This window comes from Phyllobates terribilis, unplaced genomic scaffold, assembly GCF_046119375.1.
Source record: "Phyllobates terribilis strain yellow unplaced genomic scaffold, ASM4611937v1 Scaffold_5__5_contigs__length_657084704, whole genome shotgun sequence".
Taxonomy (NCBI): domain Eukaryota; kingdom Metazoa; phylum Chordata; class Amphibia; order Anura; family Dendrobatidae; genus Phyllobates; species Phyllobates terribilis.
The window spans coordinates 533,848,630-533,871,641 of record NW_027362765.1 but is presented as its reverse complement, the minus strand read 5'-3'; the positions used below and the strand labels follow the sequence as shown (position 1 = coordinate 533,871,641).

Here is a 23,012-nt window from a genome sequence, read left to right as displayed (position 1 = left end):
GTGAAATTACTTTTAGGCTATGTGCCCACGATGCAGAAATGCTCCGGATTTTTTTCCTGAGAGTTTCTGCATCTCCCTGGCAGAAAAAACGCATGCGGATTGTACATGCGTTTTCCTGCCTGGGACAAGCGGATATGAAGTGTTCTTCCGCATGCGGGTTGACAAGCGATTTTAGCATCACTTGGAAAGTGCTTGTCAACTTGGTCACACTATATAAATCCATGAAAACGGCATGGATTTATATAGTGTGACCTTAAAGAATGGTAAAAAATAAAAAAGTAAATCTATACTTACCTTCTGATGGCCCCCGGAGTCTTGCTTCGCTCCGTCCTGGCTGCTGGCAGATCGCGGTACGCTACACTGAAGGACCTGCCGTCACATGACTATGACGTCAGCGCAGGTCCTTTAGTCCACCGCAATCTGCCAGCAAGTGAGGACGAGCGCAGCGGGGGCCGTCAGAAGGTAAATATAACATTTATTTTTTATTTTATTCTTTTTTTCACAGGTTCTATGGTACCTGGGTCCGGAGGAGAGTCTCCTCTTCTCTAGACCTGGGTACCATCCGCACATTGAAACGCGTGGATTGCGCATCTACATATGCAGTGATGCGTAATACATGCGTTCCAATGCAAGTCAATGGCGGCGAAAACGTAGCACTTACGCAGAATAATTGGTAGTGCTGCGTTTTTTTCCGCTATGATAATCCACAGCGGAAATTTCCGTAGCATGTGCACAGCACATGTGGATTATCATTGGGGAACATGGCAGGCCTTCTACCATGTGTTTTTTAAGCGTTTCTGCAGCGTTTTTGCCGCTGCTTAAACGCTTAAAAAACGCATCGTGAGCACACAGCCTTAAGCTTGTTTAAAAATCATTGTTCTAAATTGGCTACAATGTTTGTCTATTGGCGGTCATTTAATGGCCTGTTTACATAGGCCAACCGTGCTTCTGAAGCTCACAGAATGATTAGTATCACAGGTCTACAAAAAAATTTTTTTGTCAGGTACCAAGGGTTTTTGAATGGTTTGGGAAATGTTGAGGGTGCTGAACTCAAAAATCCCATTACTTTTACTAAATTGGTTCTAGTTTTTGAGAATTCATCCATGAAAATTATGCATTTCCCCAATGCGACTTGTGTGTGATAATAAATGCAATGGCTTTTGGTCTTTTGACTCAATGTCTTAGATAATGAAATATCCCATATAATTAATTTGTATTACAATTCTTAGGCTTACAATGCTATAAAAGAGATTTTTTTTTAAGCCAGAATTCTACTGCAATTAATTAACAAATATCTCAAACTAGAGCCAATCTGGCAAAACCGAAGTCATTTGACTAAATCAGCACCATGTACTTAATATAAAACCGTTCAGACATGGTTGGCACCAAAATCACTGTATACCTGTGTAATAGATAGTTCTATGCACATAGACTCCATGTTTTTAATGAATCCTCAATAAAGCATGAAATAATTTTTATTCATTGTTGGACGGATGTGCCGCTTATTTTCCTTTCCTCAAACTTTTGGCTGAACTTCATCAGCAGGACCGGCACCCGACAAGCAGATTTCAACTTCAGCATTAGAAGACATAGCGTGGTGAGCTCCTAATCCCCCCTCTCTCTTATGCACATAGACTGTCATAGTTCTCGGCAGCACAAGTCCTGTTTACTGGGGGATGATGCGATGCCAAAACAATGGCAACCTATGTGCATAGAACGATTTATTATTGGTTGTTGTGAGCGCATCAGAAGCATGGTCGGCCTATCTAAGCAGGCTACTAAATTACCGCCGACCGAAAAACACATAGCTAATTGGCTGTTGTTTAAAGGGAACCTGTTGTAAATGATGCTGGCTGTATGATTAATTTGAAATGCTGGTGTGTTTCAAAGAAAAACATCATGTTTTTCGAACTAAAATGCACTTTTTTCTTCCAAAATTTTGGAGGAAAGTGGGGGATGCGTCTTATAGTCCGGATGTACGCTCCGGCTGTGTGGGGGAGCGGTAGCGGCGGAGGAACGGGACACTGGAGGTAGGAGCCGCCTGCTGCGGCTAACGCTGTGCCCGCTGTTGAAAATGAATATTCACTGGGAGTAGTGAATATTCATTCTCTTTAGTAGCTGACACACGTGATCGTTCAACGGCTGACACTGTGCATGTTATTAAAGAGAATGGATATTCACCACTCCCCCACACCCGTAGTCCGGACGTGGGGAGCAGTGAATCTTCCGGCAGCTGGCCTTAGCGTGTGGGGACGCATGGCAGTGATATCATGCGCTGCTCACACGGAGACATCAGCTGCTAGCAGCAGAACAGGACGCAGTGCTGCACCTGAGGGGAGGTGAGTATAATCCTTTATTTATTTTTTTGTGCAGCCTGATGGAGATGAGGGGGCCATGCAATGCCGGGATGGGGTTGCCATGCATTGCCGGGATGAGGATGGGGTTGCCATGCATTGCCGGGATGGGGATGGGGTTGCCATGCATTGCCGGGATGGGGATGGGTTGCCATGCATTGCCGGGATGGGGGCCAGATATACCAGGATGGGGGCATATACAGTGGGTACGGAAAGTATTCAGACTCCTTTAAATTTTTCACTCTTTGTTTCATTGCAGCCATTTGGTAAATTCTAAAAAGTTCATTTTTTTCTCATTAATGTACACTCTGCACCCAATTTTGACTGAAAAAAAAACAGAAATGTTGAAGTTTTTGCAAATTTATTAAAAAAGAAAAACTGAAATATCACATGGTCATAAGTATTCAGATCCTTTGCTCAGTATTGAGTAGAAGCCCCCTTTTGAGCAAGTACACCCATGAGTCGTCTTGGGAATGATGCAACAAGTTTTTCACACCTGGATTTGGGGATCCTCTGCCATTATTTCTTGCAGATCCTCTCCAGATCCGTCAGGTTGGATGGTGGACATTGGTGGACAGCCATTTTCAGGTCTCTCCAGAGATGCTCAATTGGGTTTAGGTCAGGGCTCTGGCTGGGCCAGTCAAGAATGGTCACAGATTTGTTCTGAAGCCACTCCTTTGTTATTTTAGCTGTGTGCTTAGGGTCATTGTCTTGTTGAAAGGTGAACCTTCGGTCAAGTCTGAGGTCCAGAGCACAGAGGTTTTCATCCAGGATATCTCTGTACTTGGCTGCATTCATGTTTCCTTCAATTGCAACCGGTCGTCCTGTCCCTGCAGCTGAAAAACACCCCCATAGCATGATGCTGCCACCACCATGTTTCACTGTTGGGATTGTATTGGGCAGGTGATGAGTAGTGCCTGGTTTTCTCCACACATTCCGCTTATCACCAAAAAGTTCTATCTTCGTCTCATCAGAACAGAGAATCTTATTTCTCATAGTTTGGGAGTCCTTCATGTGTTTTTGAGCAAACTTTCATATGTCTTGCACTGAGGAGAGGCTTCCGTCGGGCCACTCTGCCATAAGGGCCCAACTGGTGGAGGGCTGCAGTGATAGTTGACATTGTGGAACTTTCTCCCTACTGCATCTCTGGAGCTCAGCCACAGTGATCTTGGGGTTCTTCTTTACCTCTCTCACCAAGGCTCTTCTCCCACGATTGTTCAGTTTGGCTGGACGGCCAGGTCTAGGAAGACTTCTGGTGGTCCCTAACTTCTTCCATTTAAGGATTATGGAGCTCACTGTGCTCTTAGGAACCTTGAGTACTGCAGAAATTCTTATGTAACCTTGGCCAGATCTGTGCCTTGCCACAATTCTGTCTCTGAGCTCCTTGGGCAGTTCCTTTGAGCTTATGATTCTCATTTGGTCTGACATGCGCTGTGAGGTCTTATATAGATAGGTGTGTGCCTTTCCAAATCAAGTCCTATCAGTTTAACCCCTTAAGCCCCGCGGGTGGTTTGCACGTTAATGACTGGGCCAATTTTTACAATTCTGACCACTGTCACTTTATGAGGTAATTACTCTGGAACGCTTCAACGGATCCCCCTGATTCTGAGATTGTTTTTTCGTGACATATTGTACTTCATGATTGTGGAAAAATTTCTTCGATATCACTTGTGTTTATTTGTGAAAAAAACGGAAATTTGGTGAAAATTTAGCAATTTTCAAAATTTGAATTTTTAAGCCCTGAAATCAGAGCGATATGTCACACAAAAGAGTTAATAAATAACATTTCCCACATGTCTACTTTACATCAGCACAATTTTGGAACCAAAATTTTTTTTTGTTAGGGAGCTATAAGGGTTAAAATTTGACCAGCGATTTCTCATTTTTCCAACAAAATTTACAAAACCATTTTTTTAGGGACCACATCACATTTGAAGTCACTTTGAGAGGTCTTTATGACAGAAAATACCCAAAAGTGACACCATTCTAAAAACTGCACCCCTCAAGGTGCTCAAAACCACATTCAAGAACTTTATTAACCCTTCAGGTGCTTCATAGGAATTTTTTGAATGTGGAAGAAAAAAATGAACATTTAACTTTTTTCACAAAAATGTTACTTTAGACCCAATTTTTTTTATTTTCACAGGGGTAACAAGAAAAAATGGACCGCAAAATTTGTTGTGCAATTTCCCCTGGGCACGCAGATACCCAATATTTGGGGAAAAAACACTGTTTGGGCGCACTGTAGGGCTCGGAAGGGAAGGAGCGCCATTTGACTTTTTGATTGTAAAATTTGCTTGAATAATTAGCGGACACCATGTTGCGTTTAGAGAGCCCCTGTGTGCCCAAACATTGGAGCTCCCCCACAAGTGACCCCATTTTGGAAACTAGACCCCCCAAGGCACCTATCTAGATGCATAGTGAGCAGTTGCAACCCCCAGGTGCTTCACAAAGAGGGGGATTGGGGTGGATGAGGGGAGATCAGAGATAGACTTACCAAAGGGTCAGCAGGACTGGAACAGAAGACCCAGAGCAGGAGCCCGGTGCAGGAGACCAGGAGCCCGGTGCAGGAGACCAGGAGCCCGGTGCAGGAGACCAGGAGCCCGGTGCAGGAGACCAGGAGCCCGGTGCAGGAGACCAGGAGCCCGGTGCAGGAGACCAGGAGCCCGGTGCAGGAGACCAGGAGCCCGGTGCAGGAGACCAGGAGCCCGGTGCAGGAGACCAGGAGCCCGGTGCAGGAGACCAGGAGCCCGGTGCAGGAGACCAGGAGCCCGGTGCAGGAGACCAGGAGCCCGGTGCAGGAGACCAGGAGCCCGGTGCAGGAGACCAGGAGCCCGGTGCAGGAGACCAGGAGCCCGGTGCAGGAGACCAGGAGCCCGGTGCAGGAGACCAGGAGCCCGGTGCAGGAGACCAGGAGCCCGGTGCAGGAGACCAGGAGCCCGGTGCAGGAGACCAGGAGCCCGGTGCAGGAGACCAGGAGCCCGGTGCAGGAGACCAGGAGCCCGGTGCAGGAGACCAGGAGCCCGGTGCAGGAGACCGGTACTGGAGCTGGAGATCAGAAGCAAAAGAATTAACAGGGACACTGGGGTGAGGCGGATTGGGGTGGGAAGGGGGGTAAAAAGACAGGGGAGTGGGAAGAGGGGTAAAAAGACAGGGGAGTGGGAAGAGGGGGATTGGGGTGGATGAGGGGAGATCAGAGATGGACTTACCAAAGGGTCAGCAGGACTGGAACAGAAGACCCGGCGCTGGTGACCGGGAGCCCGGCGCTGGTGACCGGGAGTGGAGCTGGAGACTCGGACCAGAGCTGGAGACCGCTGCAGGATGCAGAAAAAAAGGTTACGGGGGTAAAAAGAGGGGGGAGGGGGGATTGGGGTGGATGAGGGGAGAACAGACTTACCAAAGTCTTCTCTGCAGGATCAGCAGCAGGCTCTGGAGCAGGAACCACAGCAGGTCAGGAGCAGAAGATCCAGGAGCTGGAGCACAAGATCCAGGACGCTGGAACAGAAGATCCAGGAGCAGCAGCAGCAGCAGCGACTGGAACAGTGAGAAGATGGTCTTGTGGTGTCACAGAATATTCTGTGGCACTACAAGGCCCAGCACAGACACATCAGATGTGATCGCTCTGTAGAAATCCTCACCAAATGTGAGGGTCTGCAGGGCGGTCACAGGGTGATGATGGGGTGGTGACAGGTGGAGGTAATCTGATTGGAGCAATGATTGATGACATTGATCGCTCCAATCAGAGTACCTGAATACAGGTGACCAGGCGGTCACAGGGAGGTGTCACCCCTCTGTGACCCCCTGTGGTGCATGTTGTGCCCCAGCCATCTGATTGGTGACACTGATTGCACCAATCAGATATGGCTGGAGCAGAGCACGCACCACAGGGGGTCACAGAGAGGTGACACTTCCTTGTGACCGCCGGTCACCTGTATTCAGGTACTCTGATTGGAGCGATCGATGATGACATTGATCGCTCCAATCAGAGCAGTCTGGGGGCTTGAATCACATTACAGGGGGTCATGGGGCGGTGACAGGCAGGTCACAAGCCGGTCACCGCCCCATGACCGCCCTGTCACCGCGCGGTCGCGCTACGATCGGTGCGATCGATGTGATCGGCGATCGCACCGATCATAGCAGTCCGGGGCCAGGGCTGGGGTGTCCTATCAACATCCTAGGATCGGTGCTCATAGGAGCACCGATCCTAGGCTGCAGATCACTGTTTCCGGCAATCACATTGCCGGAAACAGTGAGAAATGCTGTGATTGGCTGTTCAGATTTGAACAGCCAATCACAGCGATCGCTGGTGCGGGGACGCGGCGACAGCCCCCGGGATGATGACGCCATCTAACAGGAGGTAGGATGGCACCGTAACTTTAATGCTGTCACCGCGACTTAAGTCACGGTGCCGCATTAAAGATATGACGTACTAATACGGGTCTGGCTCTTAAGTCCCAGGGCACAGACGCGTATTAGTACGGCAAATGTTGTTAAGGGGTTAATTAAACACAGCTGGACTTCAATGAAGGAGTATAACCATCTCAAGGAGAATCACAAGGAAATGGACAGCATGTGACTTAAACATGAGTGTCTGAGCAAAGGGTCTGAATACTTATGACCATGTGATATTTCAGTTTTTCTTTTTTAATTTGCAAAAATGTCTACATTTCTGTTTGTTTCAGTCAAGATGGGGTGAAGAGTGTATTTTAATGAGAAAAAAAAGAACTTTTTAGAATTTACCAAATGGCTACAATGAAACAGAGTGAAACATTTAAAGGGGTCTGAATACTTTCCGTACCCATTGTATATGCCAGGATGAGGGTTATTAGTACAGAATCAGGGACATTACCCCTATAACAGTGTCAGCAGCAGACCCCCTCCCCCATAACAGTGCATCATGACCACATTTTTGACTACCAAAACATTCGCATTGGTGGAACTTGGAAAATACACTTGGAAAATAATTGGTAGTTTGTTTTTTTATTTTTTAACATTTCATACAGGTAGTTTCATTGCGTAAACATTTATAATAATACTAGCTGTAGCCGGCCATGCGTTGCTGTGGCTCAGTCTAGTTAAATGGAAAAGAAAGAAAAGAGAGCGCACGTTTCTAAAATATTTGATTTCACAATGCTTGTGTGCTTGTGGGTATACAGTATTTTTTGTTGGAGTATAGCGTGTGTTGCTTTTACGTCCAACAGCTGGTATATAAAAACATAGTAGGTATATACATGCGTGTATTTGAACGCAACTTTCATTCATTTATTTATATATATATATTTATTTATGGGGCAATGCTGGCGCTGTTGATAGTTGGAGGCGGCAGAGGAGGAGGGGGTGATCTGCTTGATATGTCCCGGGCTGGTACCGGACAGATCACAGCACCGCCCCTGCCGGTGGCGTAGTGGGATTTGCAGTCACTCGCTATCCGCCCACTGCTGCGAGGCTCGGGCCCAGCTCAGCGCCCACAGCGGAGGCCGCGGCCAGCGCCTCTCCATGCAGCCTCCCCATTCAGCCTCCCTTTCTCCTTCCCTCCCTCCCCTGCTTGTTGTTGCGCAGTCGGAAATAAGACTCACCTGCCTGAGAAAAAGAAGCCGCGGCGGTGCCGGAGAGCAGAGGCGGCCGCCACTCAGGTGGTGGTGGTGATGAGCAGCAACGTCTTTCGGCCTCGAACAGACGGTCTCGTCATTTCCCCTTCCCTCCAACCCCCACCGGGAATACGAAAGGAGCAGCGCACAGGCAGTGGCTGGGGCGAATGAAGGAGAGGGAGAATGGTTTATGATTGAGATGTCACTAAGGGGGGAAGAATGCCTGGCGGCCGGGGAGAGTCAGCTTGGGACTGAGCTCGTAACATCCCCCTCTCTGTGTTGCTTTTACATCCAACAGCTGGTATATAAAAACATGCGTGTATTCGATTGCACATTATGTCAAAATTTCAAAGCAATCGGTGAAGAACTTTCGGAGATTTAAGATTTTGAACAAACGAACATTTACATTTTTATTTATATAGGTAAAGAAAATACCAACCAAATATTTTTGCTGGAACTTATAGTTGATAGTAGTACTAAACTATACAATTAATTCTTTGGGCCATCAATTAGTGAACAAGGCCTTAGGTCTCATTCAGATGTCCATGTATCATGGTCCCATTCTGGTGAGGCTGCTAAGTTTGGGTCAGGATACCCGTTGCCAGTGTATACATCAGTCAGTATATGGACAGTGTTTTTCAGACATCTGAACTTGGCCTTAGGCTGTGTGCCCACGATGCTTTTTTTTTAAGCGTTTCCGCAGCGGCAAAAACGCTGCAGAAACGCTTAAAAAAGCATGGTAGAAGGCCTGCCATGTTCCCCAATGATAATCCGCATGTGCTGTGCACATGCTGCGGAAATTTCCGCTGCGGATTATCATTGCGGAAAAAAACGCTGCACTACCAATTATTTCGCGGAAGTGCTGCGTTTTCGCCGCCATTGACTTGCATTAGAACGCATGTATTCCACTTCACTAGATAAGTACATGCGGGATCCAAGCGTTTCAATGTGCGGATCGTACCCAGGTCTAGAGGAGAGGAGTCTCTCCTCCGGACCCGGGTACCATAGAAACTGTAAAAAAAAAAAAAAAAAAGAATAAAATTAAAAAATAAATATTATATTTACCTTCTGATGGCCCCCGCTGCGCTCGTCCTCCCTTGCCGGCAGATCGCGATGGACTGCGTTGACATCTTAGTCATGTGACGGGTCCTTCAGTGTACCACGATCTGCCGGCAGCCAGGACGGAGCGAAGCAAGACTGCGGGGGCCATCAGAAGGTAAGTATAGATTTAGTTTTTATTTTTAAACATTCTTTCGGTCACAGTATATAAATCCATGCCGGTTGCATGGATTTATATAGTGTGACCAAGTTGACAAGCACTTTCCAAGTGATGCTAAAATCTCTTGGAAAGCGCTTGACAACCCGCATGCGGAAATGCATGTGAAGAACGCTTCACATCCGCTTGTCCCTGGCAGGAAACGCATGTACAATCCGCATGTACAATCCGCATGCACAATCCGCATGTACAATCCGCATGCGTTTTTTTCTGCCAGGGAGATGCAGAAACGCTCAGGAAAATCCAGAGCATTTCTGCATCGTGGGCACATAGCCTTAATGTTAATGAACTTTTTATAATGATTGTCCCATTAGGGAAAAACCATTTCATGTGCCTTTTTTAGCCATGTGCTCAGATCCTAGCAGTTGTTGGGAGCTTACAAAACATAGGGAATATTCGTTACTGAGAAGAGCTCTTTAAGGCTGCCGGATATGATTAATTTATTTACTTGTTATTATCAGAATCCATCTGCATAGAATACAGATAACTTATGATGTGCGCCTTCTGATGCCTTATACTTACATGTTTGTTTCCATTAGATTGTTACTTTTAAAGAAAATGGTGCGAATTTTAGCAAATGGTGAAATTGTTCAAGATGATGACCCTCGAGTCCGAGCAAACAGCCAACGCAGCAGTACTCGCCAGGTAAGAGCTTGTTTAGATCCAGCTCTCTGTGTCCAATATACTACATTTTGGCTAAGGCCACGTTCACACAACCATACTTTTGGTCCAAGTGCTGTTCGTGAAAATAACTGACCTCACAAGGTCCTCACTCTGACCAATGTAATTCAGTAGGGTTGTTCAGGTGAGTTTTTTTACACATGGACTGTTCAGATGAAAAATTATCTTTTTTTTTTCTGGACACACCTCCTAATGATAGCTGTATTATTTTTCCAAAAAAACTCAAAATTTACTGTTCCAAATTATTATGCACAACAGAGTTTCCAAACATTTTATAGGTTGACAAAAATTGAAATAGTAATTTGTTGAATTTGCAGCATTAAGAAGTCACATTTACTGAAATCAAAAGCCTTTTCAATCAAAAACATCTTAACAGGCCAAGTTACATGTTAAAGGGAAAATGCAGTCCAAACTGCAGGCATCATGTTGTATATCAGGAGGATTAAATGATTAAACCACAAGTTATACTAAGGCTATGTGCCCACGTTGCATTTATGAAGCAGAAAATTTCTGCTGCATAAATGCAAGTCCTCTCCCGGAAAAACGCATGCGGAATTCCGCACGCGTTTATCGCGCATTTTTCGCGCGTTTATCACGCGTTTTCCACATGCGGAATTGCCTTGCGTTTTTTATGCATTGGACTAAGGCAATTCCGCTTGCGGAAACGCAAAATTAAATGACATGCTGCGGATTTTTGAACGCGGCATAAACGCTGCGGAAAAATCCGCAACATGTGCATAGAACTTGCGGAATCCCATTGGGGACCATGGGGTGCGGATATACATGCGTTTTTCAAGCGTTTACGCTGCGGAAATTCCGCAGCATATACGCTTGAAAAATGCTACGTGGGCACACAGCCTAAATGTTTTCTTACAAAGCTATGTATCAGTCTGCGCAGCTAGGGGGCTCTGTAACATGGAACCTGCAGATTGGACTGCATCTTCATGGATGGTGGCAGGTTCCCTTTAACATACAGTGGCTTGCGAAAGTATTCACCCTCACACCCCCCCCCCCTCGCCTTGGCTTTTTACCTATTTTGTTACATTACAACCTGTGTTTAAATATTTTTGTAATCCGATTTGTGTGTGATGCATCAGCACTAGTGTTGAGCGATACCTTCCGATATCAGGAAATATCGTATCGGATTGGATCGGGCCGATACCCAAAAAGTATCGGATATCGCCGATTACGATACCGGAAACCAATGCAAGTCAATGGGACACAAATATCGGAATGAAAATAAACCCTTTCTTTCCTTGTAGGTTAATTCTACATGAAGGAAAACAACTAAGAATAATGTAGAATGACATGAAAAGCCGGCAATTCATCAGCGGCATACACCGGTACCCGACAATTTACAACAGAAAGAATAGAGCTTCACACATAGATTAGATAGATAGAAACATGTCAGTCACATATATATGAAGTACAGTGACAGTGTTGCTTACTGTACTTGTCATTTAGTGTAAAGGATTTATTAAAAAAAATATTAGTGTTTTCGTGCACCGTCTCTTTAAAAAAGCCGGCCGGCAATTCAGCATCTGTACCCGACAATTTATAACAGACAGAATAGAGCTTCACACATAGATTAGATAGATAGAAACATGTCAGCCACATATATAAGAAGTACAGTGACAGTGTTGCTTACTGTACTTGTCATTTAGTGTAAAGGATTTATTTAAAAAAATAAGTGTTTTCATGCACCGTCTCTTTAAGAAAGCCGGCCGGCAATTCAGCAGCGGTACCCGACAATTTAGAATAGAAAGAATAGAGAATCACACATAGATTAGATAGATAGAAACATGTCAGTCACATATATATGAAGTACAGTGACAGTGTTGATTACTGTACTTGTCATTTAGTGTTAAACTAAAAGATTTATTTAAAAAAAAATTGGCGTGGGGTTCCCCTTAATTTTAGGCTCTAGCGGAGGTTAAGCAGACAGCTGGGGCAAATGTTTGAAGCCTGGGAAGGGGGTAATACCCACGGAGCTTCCCAGGCTACTAATATCAGCCCCCAGCTGAATACCTAGCCTTTACTAGCTATTAAAATGGGGGAACCCCCCCCAAAAAAATAACGTGGGGTCCCCCCTAATTTAATAGCTAGCACAGGCTAGGCAGACAGCTGGGGGCTGATATTAATAGCCCAGGAAGGGTGCCATGAATATTGGCCCCCTCCCAGGCTAGAAACACCAGCCGTCAGCCGCCCCAGAAATGGCGCATCCATAGGATGCGCCAATTCTGGCACTTAGCCTCGCTCTTCCACGCTGCCCTGGTGCGGTGGCAGGGGGTAATAGGGTTGGGGTTGATGTCAGCTTATAATGCCAGCTGACATCAAGCCCAGGTTAGTAATGGAGAGGCGTCTATAAGACACCCCCATTACTAACCCCATAGTCAAAGTTAAAAGAAAACACAAACACCCAGAATAAAGTCCTTTAATTGAAATAAAGACACAATTCTTTATTGTTCTAAATTAAACCATACTTACCATCACGCCCATTCCAGCTGAAGCCAACGATCTCCTGCAATAAAAGTAAAATAATAAAGCAACCTCATCCTTACCTTTCCATGGTTCCCACGACAGCTTCAGCTCTGCTACATCGAGATGACAGGCTGGACCGCAGCAGAACGCTGCCATCCAGCCTGTCATCCCGCAGACACTGAGAAGCGCAGGCATGCTTGCGCTCCTCAGTGTCTCTCTGTGACGTCATCCAGATGAGCCGAGTTCATGTCCAATGAACTCAGCTCACCTCATGCACGTCACTGACAGCGTGGGAAAATTCTCCTGCACTCAGCGCTTCAGCGTGAGAATTCTCCCACGCTGTCAGTGACATACATGAGGTGAGGTCATGTCCAATGAACTCAGCTCACCTCATGCACGTCACTGACAGCGTGGGAAAATTCTCACGCTGAAGTGCTGAGTGCAGGAGAATTTTCCCACGCTGTCAGTGACGTACATGAGGTGAGCTGAGTTCATTGGACATGACCTCGGCTCATCTGGATGCCGTCACAGCCAGACACTGAGGAGTGGAAGTATGCCTGCGCTTCTCAGTGTCTGCGGGATGACAGGATGGATGGCAGCGTTCTGCTGCGGTCCAGCCTGTCATCTCGATGTAGCAGAGCTGAAGCTGTCGTGGGAGCCATGGAAAGGTAAGGATGAGGTTGCTTTATTATTTTACTTTTATTGCAGGAGATCGTTGGCTTCAGCTGGAATGGGCGTGATGGTAAGTATGGTTTAATTTAGAACAATAAAGAATTGTGTGTTTATTTCAATTAAAGGACTTTTTTCTGGGTGTTGTGTTTTTTTAAATACTTTAATAGAAATTCATGGTGGTCATGTCTAATATTGGCGTGACCCCATGAATTTCGGGCTTAGGGCCAGCTGATAATGCCAAGCTGGCCTTAACCCCTTTATTACCCAGTGAGCCACCGCACCAGGGCCCTGGATGAGTTGGGTACAGCGCCAGAAGATGGCGCTTCTATGAACGCGCCATTTTCTGGGGCGGCTGCGGACTGCAATTTGCAGCGGGGGTGGCCCAGAAAGCTTGGGTCTCCCTGCGCTGCGGATTCCAGCCCCCAGCTGCCTAGTTGTATCTGGCTGGGCACAAAAATAGGGCGAAGCCCCACGCATTTTTTTTTTAAATTATTTCATGAAATTCATGGAATAATTAAGAAAAAAAGGGCTTCCCTATATTGTTGTGTCCAACCAGGTACAAATAGGCAGCTGGTGGTTGGGGGCAGCCCATTCCTGCCTGCTGTACCTGGCTGGACACAAATATAGTGCGAAGCCCCACGTCAATTTTTTTTTAATTATTTCATGAAATAATTTTTTTAAAAAAGGGCTTCCCTATATTGTTGTGTCCGGCCAGGTACAAATAGGCAGCTGGTGGTTGGGGGCAGCCTGTTCCTGCCTGCTGTACCTGGCTGGACACAAATATAGGGCGAAGCCCCACGTCAATTTTTTTTAAAATAAATCCTTTATTTTAACACTAAATGACATTTGAGGAGTTAATAAAGATGCAGTCCCTAAATTATTATTTATTTTTTAATTAATTTTTCCCAAAACTTTTGACGTGGGCTTCGCCATATTTTTGTATGCCAGCCAGGTACAGCATCCAGCTTCTATGAACGCGCCATTTTCCGGGGTGGCTGCGGACTGCAATTTTCAGCGGGGGGGGGGGGGGGGGGGCAGAAAGCTTGGGCCTCCCTGCGCTGCAGATTCCATCCCCCAGCTGCCTAGTTGTACCTGGCTGGACACAAAAATAGGGAGAAGCTTCACGTATTTTTTTTTTTTAATTATTTCATGAAATTCATGAAATAATTAAGAAAAAAAGGGCTTCCCTATATTGTTGTGTCCAACCAGGTACAAATAGGCAGCTGGTGGTTGGGGGCAGCCCGTTCCTGCCTGCTGTACCTGGCTGGACACAAATATAGTGCGAAGCCCCACGTCAATTTTTTTTTAATTATTTCAGGAAATTCATGAAATAATTAAAAAAAATTGATGTGGGGCTTCGCCCTATATTTGTGTCCAGTCAGGTACAGCAGGCAGGAACGGGCTGCCCCCAACCACCAGCTGCCTATTTGTACCTAGCCGGACACAACAATATAGGGAAGCCCTTTTTTTCTTAATTATTCCATGAATTTCATGAATTTAAAAAAAAAAAAACGTGGAGCTTCGCCCTATTTTTGTGTCCAGCCAGGTACAACTAGGCAGCTGGGGGCTGGAATCTGCAGCGCAGGGAGGCCCAAGCTTTCTGGGCCCCACCCGCTGCAAATTGCAGTCCGCAGCCGCCCCGGAAAATGGCGCGTTCATAGAAGCGCCATCTTCTGGCGCTGTACCCAACTCATCCAGGGCCCTGGTGCGGTGGCTCACTGGGTAATAAAGGGGTTAAGGCCAGCTTGGCATTATCAGCTGGCCCTAAGCCCGAAATTCATGGGGTCACGCCAATATTAGACATGACCACCATGAATTTCTAGTAAAGTATTTAAAAAAACACAACACCCAGAAAAAAGTCCTTTAATTGAAATAAACACACAATTCTTTATTGTTCTAAATTAAACCATACTTACCATCACGCCCATTCCAGCTGAAGCCAACGATCTCCTGCAATAAAAGAAAAATAATAAAGCAACCTCATCCTTACCTTTCCATGGCTCCCACGACGGCTCCAGCTCTGCTACATCGAGATGACAGGCTGGACCGCAGCAGAACGCTGCCATCCAGCCTGTCATCCCGCAGACACTGAGAAGCGCAGGCATACTTCCACTCCTCAGTGTCTGGCTGTGACGGCATCCAGATGAGCCGACAATGAACTCGGCTCACCTCATGTACGTCACTGACAGCGTGGGAGAATTCTCCTGCACTCAGCGCTTCAGCGTGAGAATTTTCCCACGCTGTCAGTGACGTGCATGAGGTGAGGTCATGTCCAATGAACTCGGCGCACCTCATGCACGTCACTGACAGCGTGGGAAAATTCTCACGCTGAAGCGCTGAGTGCAGGAGAATTTTCCCACGCTGTCAGTGACGTGCATGAGGTGAGCTGAGTTCATTGGACATGACCTCGGCTCATCTGGATGCCGTCACAGCGAGACACTGAGGAGCGCAAGCATGCCTGCGCTTCTCAGTGTCTGCGGGATGACAGGCTGGATGGCAGCGTTCTGCTGCGGTCCAGCCTGTCATCTCGATGTAGCAGAGCTGAAGCTGTCCTGGGAACCATGGAAAGGTAAGGATGAGGTTGCTTTATTATTTTACTTTTATTGCAGGAGATCGTTGGCTTCAGCTGGAATGGGTGTGATGGTAAGTATGGTTTAATTTAGAACAATAAAGAATTGTGTCTTTATTTCAATTAAAGGACTTTTTTCTGGGTGTTTGTGTTTTTTTTTTAATACTTTACTAGAAATTCATGGTGGTCATGTCTAATATTGGCGTGACCCCATGAATTTCGGGCTTAGGGCCAGCTGATAATGCCAAGCTGGCCTTAACCCCTTTATTACCCAGTGAGCCACCGCACCAGGGCCCTGGATGAGTTGGGTACAGCGCCAGAAGATGGCGCTTCTATGAACGCGCCATTTTCCGGGGCGGCTGCGGACTGCAATTTGCAGCGGGTGGGGCCCAGAAAGCTTGGGCCTCCCTGCGCTGCGGATTCCAGCCCCCAGCTGCCTTGTTGTACCTGGCTGGACACAAAAATAGGGCGAAGCCCCACGTATTTTTTTTTTAATTATTTCATGAAATTCATGGAATAATTAAGAAAAAAAGGGCTTCCCTATATTGTTGTGTCCGGCTAGGTACAAATAGGCAGCTGGTGGTTGGGGGCAGCCCGTTCCTGCCTGCTGTACCTGACTGGACACAAATATAGGGCGAAGCCCCACATAATTTTTTTTTAATTATTTCATGAATTTCCTGAAATAATTAAAAAAAAATTGACGTGGGGCTTTGCACTATATTTGGGTCCAGCCAGGTACAGCAGGCAGGAACGGGCTGCCCCCAACCACCAGCTGCCTATTTGTACCTGGTTGGACACAACAATATAGGGAAGCCCTTTTTTTCTTAATTATTCCATGAATTTCATGAAATAATTAAAAAAAAAAAAACGTGGAGCTTCTCCCTATTTTTGTGTCCAGCCAGGTACAACTAGGCAGCTGGGGGATGGAATCTGCAGCGCAGGGAGGCCCAAGCTTTCTGCCCCCCGCTGAAAATTGCAGTCCGCAGCCGCCCCGGAAAATGGCGCGTTCATAGAAGCTGGATGCTGTACCTGGCTGGCATACAAAAATATGGCGAAGCCCACGTCAAAAGTTTTGGGAAAAATTAATTAAAAAATAAATAATAATTTAGGGACTGCATCTTTATTAACTCCTCAAATGTAATTTAGTGTTAAAATAATGGATTTATTTTAAAAAAAAATGGCGTGGGATCCCCCATAATTTTAGTCTCTAGCGGAGGTTAAGCAGACGGCTGGGGCAGATGTTTGAAGCCTGGGAAGGGGGTAAAACCCACGGAGCTTCCCAGGCTACTAATATCAGCCCCCAGCTGAATACCTAGCCTTTACTAGCTATTAAAATGGGGGACCCCCCCAAAAAAATGACGTGGGGTCCCCCCTATTTTAATAGCTAGCAAAGGCTAGGCAGACAGCTGGGGGCTGATATTAATAGCCCAGGAAGGGTGCCATGAATATTGGCCCCCTCCCAGGCTAGAAACACCAGTCGTTAGCCGCCCCAGAAATGGCGCATCCATAGGATGCGCCAACTCTGGCACTTAGCCTCGCTCTTCCACGCTGCCCTGGTGCGGTGGCAGGGGGTAATAGTGGTGGGGTTCATGTCAGCGCCAGCTGCCATGAAGCCCAGGTTAGTAATGATGGGCGTCTATAAGACACCCCCATTACTAACCTACAAAGTGTTAAAAAGAAAAAACACACTACACCCAGAAAAAAATAATTTATTTGAAATAAAACACACAATTTTATTTAATTCTTAGTTTACTAAAAATAATAGTTACCTGTCCACGTTCCTGCGCTGATCTCCCATGCACAGCTGTCACATCTGGAGATGGTGACAGCTGTGCATGGCTGCTGTAAGCTCACGCTGCCGGGAACACGTCCGCTCCCGGCAGCGGGAGCCACTGACTGAGGTCACCGGAGTGCATTCAGGCAGCGCAGCTCCGGAGACCTCCTTTACGGCACTGCTGTACCGTGGGAATTTCTCACGATACAGCAGGGCCGTAAAGGAGCTAACCGGAGCAGCGCTGCCTGAACTCCGGTGAACCCTTACGGCCCCGTCATTCTAGCGGCGGCAGCGGTTCAGAGCGGTCACATTCTGTGTGGCTGCTCTGAACTGGAGATCTTCGTGGGACACTCGTGGACTGCTACGGAGGGGTAAGGATAAGGTTGTGGTTTATTATTTTATATTTTATTACAGGAGATCGATGGCTTCGGGGAATTAGGTGTCTTGGTGAGTATAGGTGTAGTTTTTTATTTTTTACTTTATTTTAGGTGGCGATCGGCGGGGACAGGTAATGTATGAACTAATTTCTTTTAGGTAACCACTGGCCACCAATGACATGTATTTAACATTTATTGGGGACATAGGGCAATTTAAATAGCAGGATCAGTCTGATGGGAACTACTGCTCCCATCGAGCTGATCCTGCTGGCAGGAGTGGACGGGGGACAGACATAGGCCGATGGGAGTAGTAGTGTCACATCGGCCTATGTCTGCCTGCACGCACACACCCGCACACACACCGCGCACACCCGCACAAACATCGCGCAAACACACCCCGCACACACACTAATCATGACGGTCTGATCGTCTGGGAGGTGAGGCTGACCTGTGCGGCCGTGGGAAAGTTCATGTGAGTTCATGCAGTCAAGCATGAACTCACATGAACCCTCTGAGGGCACCGCGGCTAATTCAAATGAACAGCTGATCGGCATCACCTGATACCTCAGCTGTTCATTTGAAATAACCGGCGGGAAAGCGCAGCACAGAACGGGAAAGCCGGCGGTGAAGTCTTTTCACTGCCGGCTTCCCCGCCCGGGTCCTTCACTCCCCGCTCCTTGGAGCTGCGCTCCCCGCCCGGTCCTAACTTACGATCGGGATGGGAGGTGGCGAGGGGAGCGGAGGATCGGGGTGGGAGGCTGCGGGGAAGCAGTATGGGGCTGTGTGATTGTTTAAAAGCCGGCGGCTTTATACCGCCCGCCGGCTTTTAAACAATCAGGAGAATTCTCCCCCGCTGGGATGGCATTCTGATGACAGGCTGGATCGCGCTGCCATCCAACTTGTCATCCTTCACAGACACTGCAGAGCGCAGGCATTATGGGAACTTCCGATTCCGGTATCCGATATTGTAAAAGTATCGGAATTAAGTATCGGAATTCCGATACCGCGAATATCGGCCGATACCCGATATTACAGTATCGGAATGCTCAACACTAATCAGCACTAAATAATCTAAGTTGTCGAAGTCAGAAAAATATAGGCCTAAATTAAATTTATGGCATCAAATAACTAAAAATTGGTATGTACATATATATTCAACCCTTTTTCTATGAAGCCCCTAAAAAATTCTGGTGCAAGCAATTACCTTCATAAATCACATGCTTGGTGAAAGTCACTAGATGGGGCGCAGCCTCGCTCCATACAAGTGTATGGAGCGAGGCCACGCCCACTAGACCGGCTCTGGCTGGCAGTATGTATAACTCATACATACCATCCGGTCCGTGCTCAGAAACCAGCGAATCCCCGCAACACACAGTGCCTGCGCTGGGGGGATTCATAAGTGTGCAGTCACACAGAGTGACTGCAGACTTATCGATTTGGACCGGACAAACCCTTAAGAGTAGTTTTCCTTTAATTGGACTCACCTGAAAAACGAATTATCAAAGGTGTTCGAGATTGATTTCATTGTTCCAAAGGGTCTGAGAGATAATACCATCCGTGAGTTTATTTGAAAAACAAAAAATTAAATCTTTGACAATTTGCATAATAATTTGGAACACAGTGTATGAGTTGCAAGTCAAACAAATAAATTTTTGTTCACATACGTATCATATGGCAGTCATGTTTTGCTTTCTAATTTGGCACCAAAATTACCTTTAGGGTAGGTTCACATGACTTTGAAAAATCGTTCAGAGTTTCATCCAGTAATGTGGGACAATTTTTTTTTCTTCTAAGGAATAGGGCAATAGGCCACCCACGAGCAGGATGATTCAGAGAAAATATAGTTTGAAGAGCTGCACTGATCTAGTTGATTGACAGGTCTCTCCCAAATGCGTGCATTGAAAGGTCTTTATTAGTGTTGAGCGAGTGTGCTCGTGTAACCCTTTAAACGAGCACGCTCGGTTTCTCCCCGAGTAGTTTCGGCATGCTCGGTATCTATGTTTGAGCCGCTGCGGCTGCATGTGCCCCGGCTGTTAGACAGCTGTGACACATGCAGAGATTGCCTAACAGCCGCAACACATTCAGCCGCTTCGGCTCAAACATAGATGGTTATCTCTTGTCCTGATGAAGAAGTTAGATAAACTTCGAAACGCGTAGATTTTATAACCTGAATAAAATAAAAAAATCCTTTATTGGAACTGCTTAATCTGAATGCATACTTTCATGTGGATTCACCAGCAGCGCAAGAAAAAGCTGCTTTTTATCTGCATTTTCTTGATTTAACATTGTAGTATACATTTCTTGTAATTCAAAAGGTGAAATCTCTCAAGTCTAAAACTGTAGCAAAACCAGTGCAGTTTTCTCTGCTGTGTAATATCTGCAGCATATGTATCAGTCAGTGCATTGATACATTCCCTACTTCAATACTGTTTCAAAACTAGGCAGACCTGTGCTTGATGCTCTAATGGCGGATTTATTGGGTATTATTCAGATTTTCCATAAACGGCTATCATGACTAGCAGAGTTTCCTAAATGCTGTGATAAGTGCCCCAGATAGTAATTTATAGATTTAATTTTTGTTTTCTACAATGAATGGTTATCTTCTTATTTGTTTTGCTTGTGCAGGGATTTTTCAACACTGTTGGAAATGCTGGAGCCGGACCACAGCAGATTCCCCAAGATGGTGCAAGGCAGGAGGGGCGCTCTCCCTTCACCAACATTAACCAGCAGCTGGTGAACATGGGTTTTCCACGCTGGAACCTGGGAAACCAGGTGGTAGAGCCCATCATGTCTATTCTCTTTCTTTTTCTCATTCTAATGATGGGTTTCCGTGGCTTGCTTTTAGTTGGTCTAATATATGTTGTATCCCACCTCAGTCAGCGGTAAATGGGAGCACAGGACACTGGATATGAAGAATGGAAAACAAAGCAGTGGTGTCTGTTTCTGGAAAACTCAGTGGTTCTAACCCCCAGTGGACCAGAGCATACAAATGACAGTACACCTGTCCTTCATGACTAACAGATGGATCGCTCTCACCACCTACTGGAAGGAAGTGTTGGTTCCATGGAGGGACTTTTGCATTTTCTAGCCCTTGAGTTTGGTTCCTAATCACATTCCTACTCTATTATGTACGTTGATCTAATTGAATATCTGTAACAACTAGAGGTTTATATTATCTCCATTCCACAGACACAACCTTTTTTTTAATATGTAGGTAAATCTATGAAAAGTTCTAAATAACCCCAGTTTTATGAATCAGTTAAAAACTTACTGCATGAAAAATGTACTTAAATAGTACATTTGGTGTTCAGAAGTTTCACGGAACATAATAGGCGATTACTATTTAAGTAATGATAACTGCTAATGGGAACAATAGAAAATTACAGCATAATGACGCTCAAATGCAAGTTTTATTTCAGTAAAAATCTGTAGCCTGTACATTCCTTGCAGATTATAGACTGCTGTATTTTTGATAAAAGATACTTGAGAGCAACTATACTATGAGAATGGGGATGTAGTCATTGTCTTAATTAAAAATGGGCGCCACCCAATTTATTTATTATGTTTGTTGTATTTTTTTCAATTTTCTTTTCTAAAAGAAGTCCTTTAAAGAGGAATTCGACTTTTTTTTTTCTTTATAATTTTATCCAGTATGGAAAGTTTTGAAACTTTGCAAATTACATTATTAAGGGATTTGCTTCATACCTGTAGAAAAAAAATTGCATATTAGCAGCTTCAAAATCCTTGCTTTTTTCCAGTCTGTTTGCCTGCTTTTATCTGCAGTGATATCAGAACATACTATTTTGGAGAACAGATAATGGCAGTGATAGGGTCAGCACCTGTTTCCTCCTCTGAGGATTGTGCTTATCAGACCGATCTCCTGCAGCAGCTTCTCTCCAGAGTTAGTGAGACACAGGTGCTGAGCTGACCCTTTCACTGCCAGTATCTGTACTCCAAATGAGGGCATTATGACATCAATGCAGCTGAAGGCAACAAATAGGCTTGGGAAAAGCAGGGGTTTGGAATACACTCGGTACATACATTTTTATTTTTTTTTACAGCAATGAAGGCAAATTCCTTCATAAAGTGACTTGCATAGTTTTATAACTTTCTATACTGGACAAAGTTATGTAGAAAAGTAAATTAAAAGTTTAGCTACTTTTTTAAGTCACTTCAATTACTTGTGCAACTTCTCAGCTTGGGACATACATTTGGGCCGCTGCTTTCATCACAATCAGCACAGCCAAGAATTATTAGAGTGATACCGATTTGCCAAAAACTAATGACACGTAGGGATTCCTCCATGATGCATTCTGCTGGTAAGCGGACATTATACCATTTGTAGATTCCAGTGATGCCCCAGTGACCACATAACCTGCTTCTCTGTACTCACCTCAGTGTGCCCCTTCCCTTACAGCAACTGGATTTCATCTCATTCTGTCTTCTTTCAATGGTCTGGTACATTTTATTTTTATTGTTCAATAATTTGGTAGACACGCTTTTATGGATTTTATATTCTGTTGCTTTAATCTTCCATTTCTTTCAATATTCCTACAAGACATTGAATACATGATGTATGTGGAAATTTACTTTATATGCATAAAAAAAGTTCTTTGTAGTAAAAAGACTAATTAAAACATCATTATCTTTAAATAACGGTTTCCTGTGTGACTTAAACAACAGTCTAAATTCACAATCACCGTATGGGCAAATTATAGTCAGGAAATGTTCCTACTCTTCAGCGTCTGCTAATGTTTTTGTTTACCATCCATGTTCTCTAAATTGGCATACTCTTTTTGGTATGATGCCCTTAATGTTCGTGCAGTTTCCTGTTGGCTGCACGTATATCACCATTTCTGCCTCGTGTTTTTAATAAAAGGCAAAAAAAAACAGGATAATTATGCAGTGATAAGTCAGTCGCCTCACCCTTACTAAACCAGGACTTAAAAAAAAATAGATTCACACGGTGTTTATGGCTCCTGTAGCTTTAGTCTAAAATTGCCCCTGCATTTTATTTGCTAAAATAGTTTATATTTACAGGCTAATTTGCAGTGGTTTAGCCGAAAACCAAAACTACCATAATCTTGAGTCTAAAGTGCAGTTGAGCATCGGTCTCACTCGAATATCGCATTTGCTTCAAGTAGGAGATTTAGAGGGAACCTGCCATTCGATTCATGCAGCCCTAACCACAGGCAACATAAATCTGAGCTTGGGTGCACGATTGCAGCCAGGTATGTTTT

At 45.4% G+C, this 23,012-nt stretch overlaps 1 protein-coding gene across 2 annotated transcripts in view; it reads left to right on the top strand.

Annotated features, from left to right (window-relative positions):
• Positions 1-22,431, top strand: part of FAM241B (family with sequence similarity 241 member B) — a 28,150-nt gene extending 5,719 nt beyond the window's left edge. Inside the window, exons 2-4 of one of the 2 annotated variants that reach the window (XM_073685779.1) lie at positions 9,758-9,863; positions 20,398-20,544; positions 20,649-22,431. In XM_073685779.1, the coding sequence (XP_073541880.1) occupies positions 9,758-9,863; positions 20,398-20,544; positions 20,649-20,684 (289 nt within the window). In that variant the 3' untranslated portion in view covers positions 20,685-22,431. Of the gene's footprint in view, positions 1-9,757; positions 9,864-20,397 lie in introns of both variants that reach the window. The other variant, XM_073685778.1, reaches the window with a different exon arrangement.
• Positions 22,432-23,012: the final 581 nt, after the last annotated feature.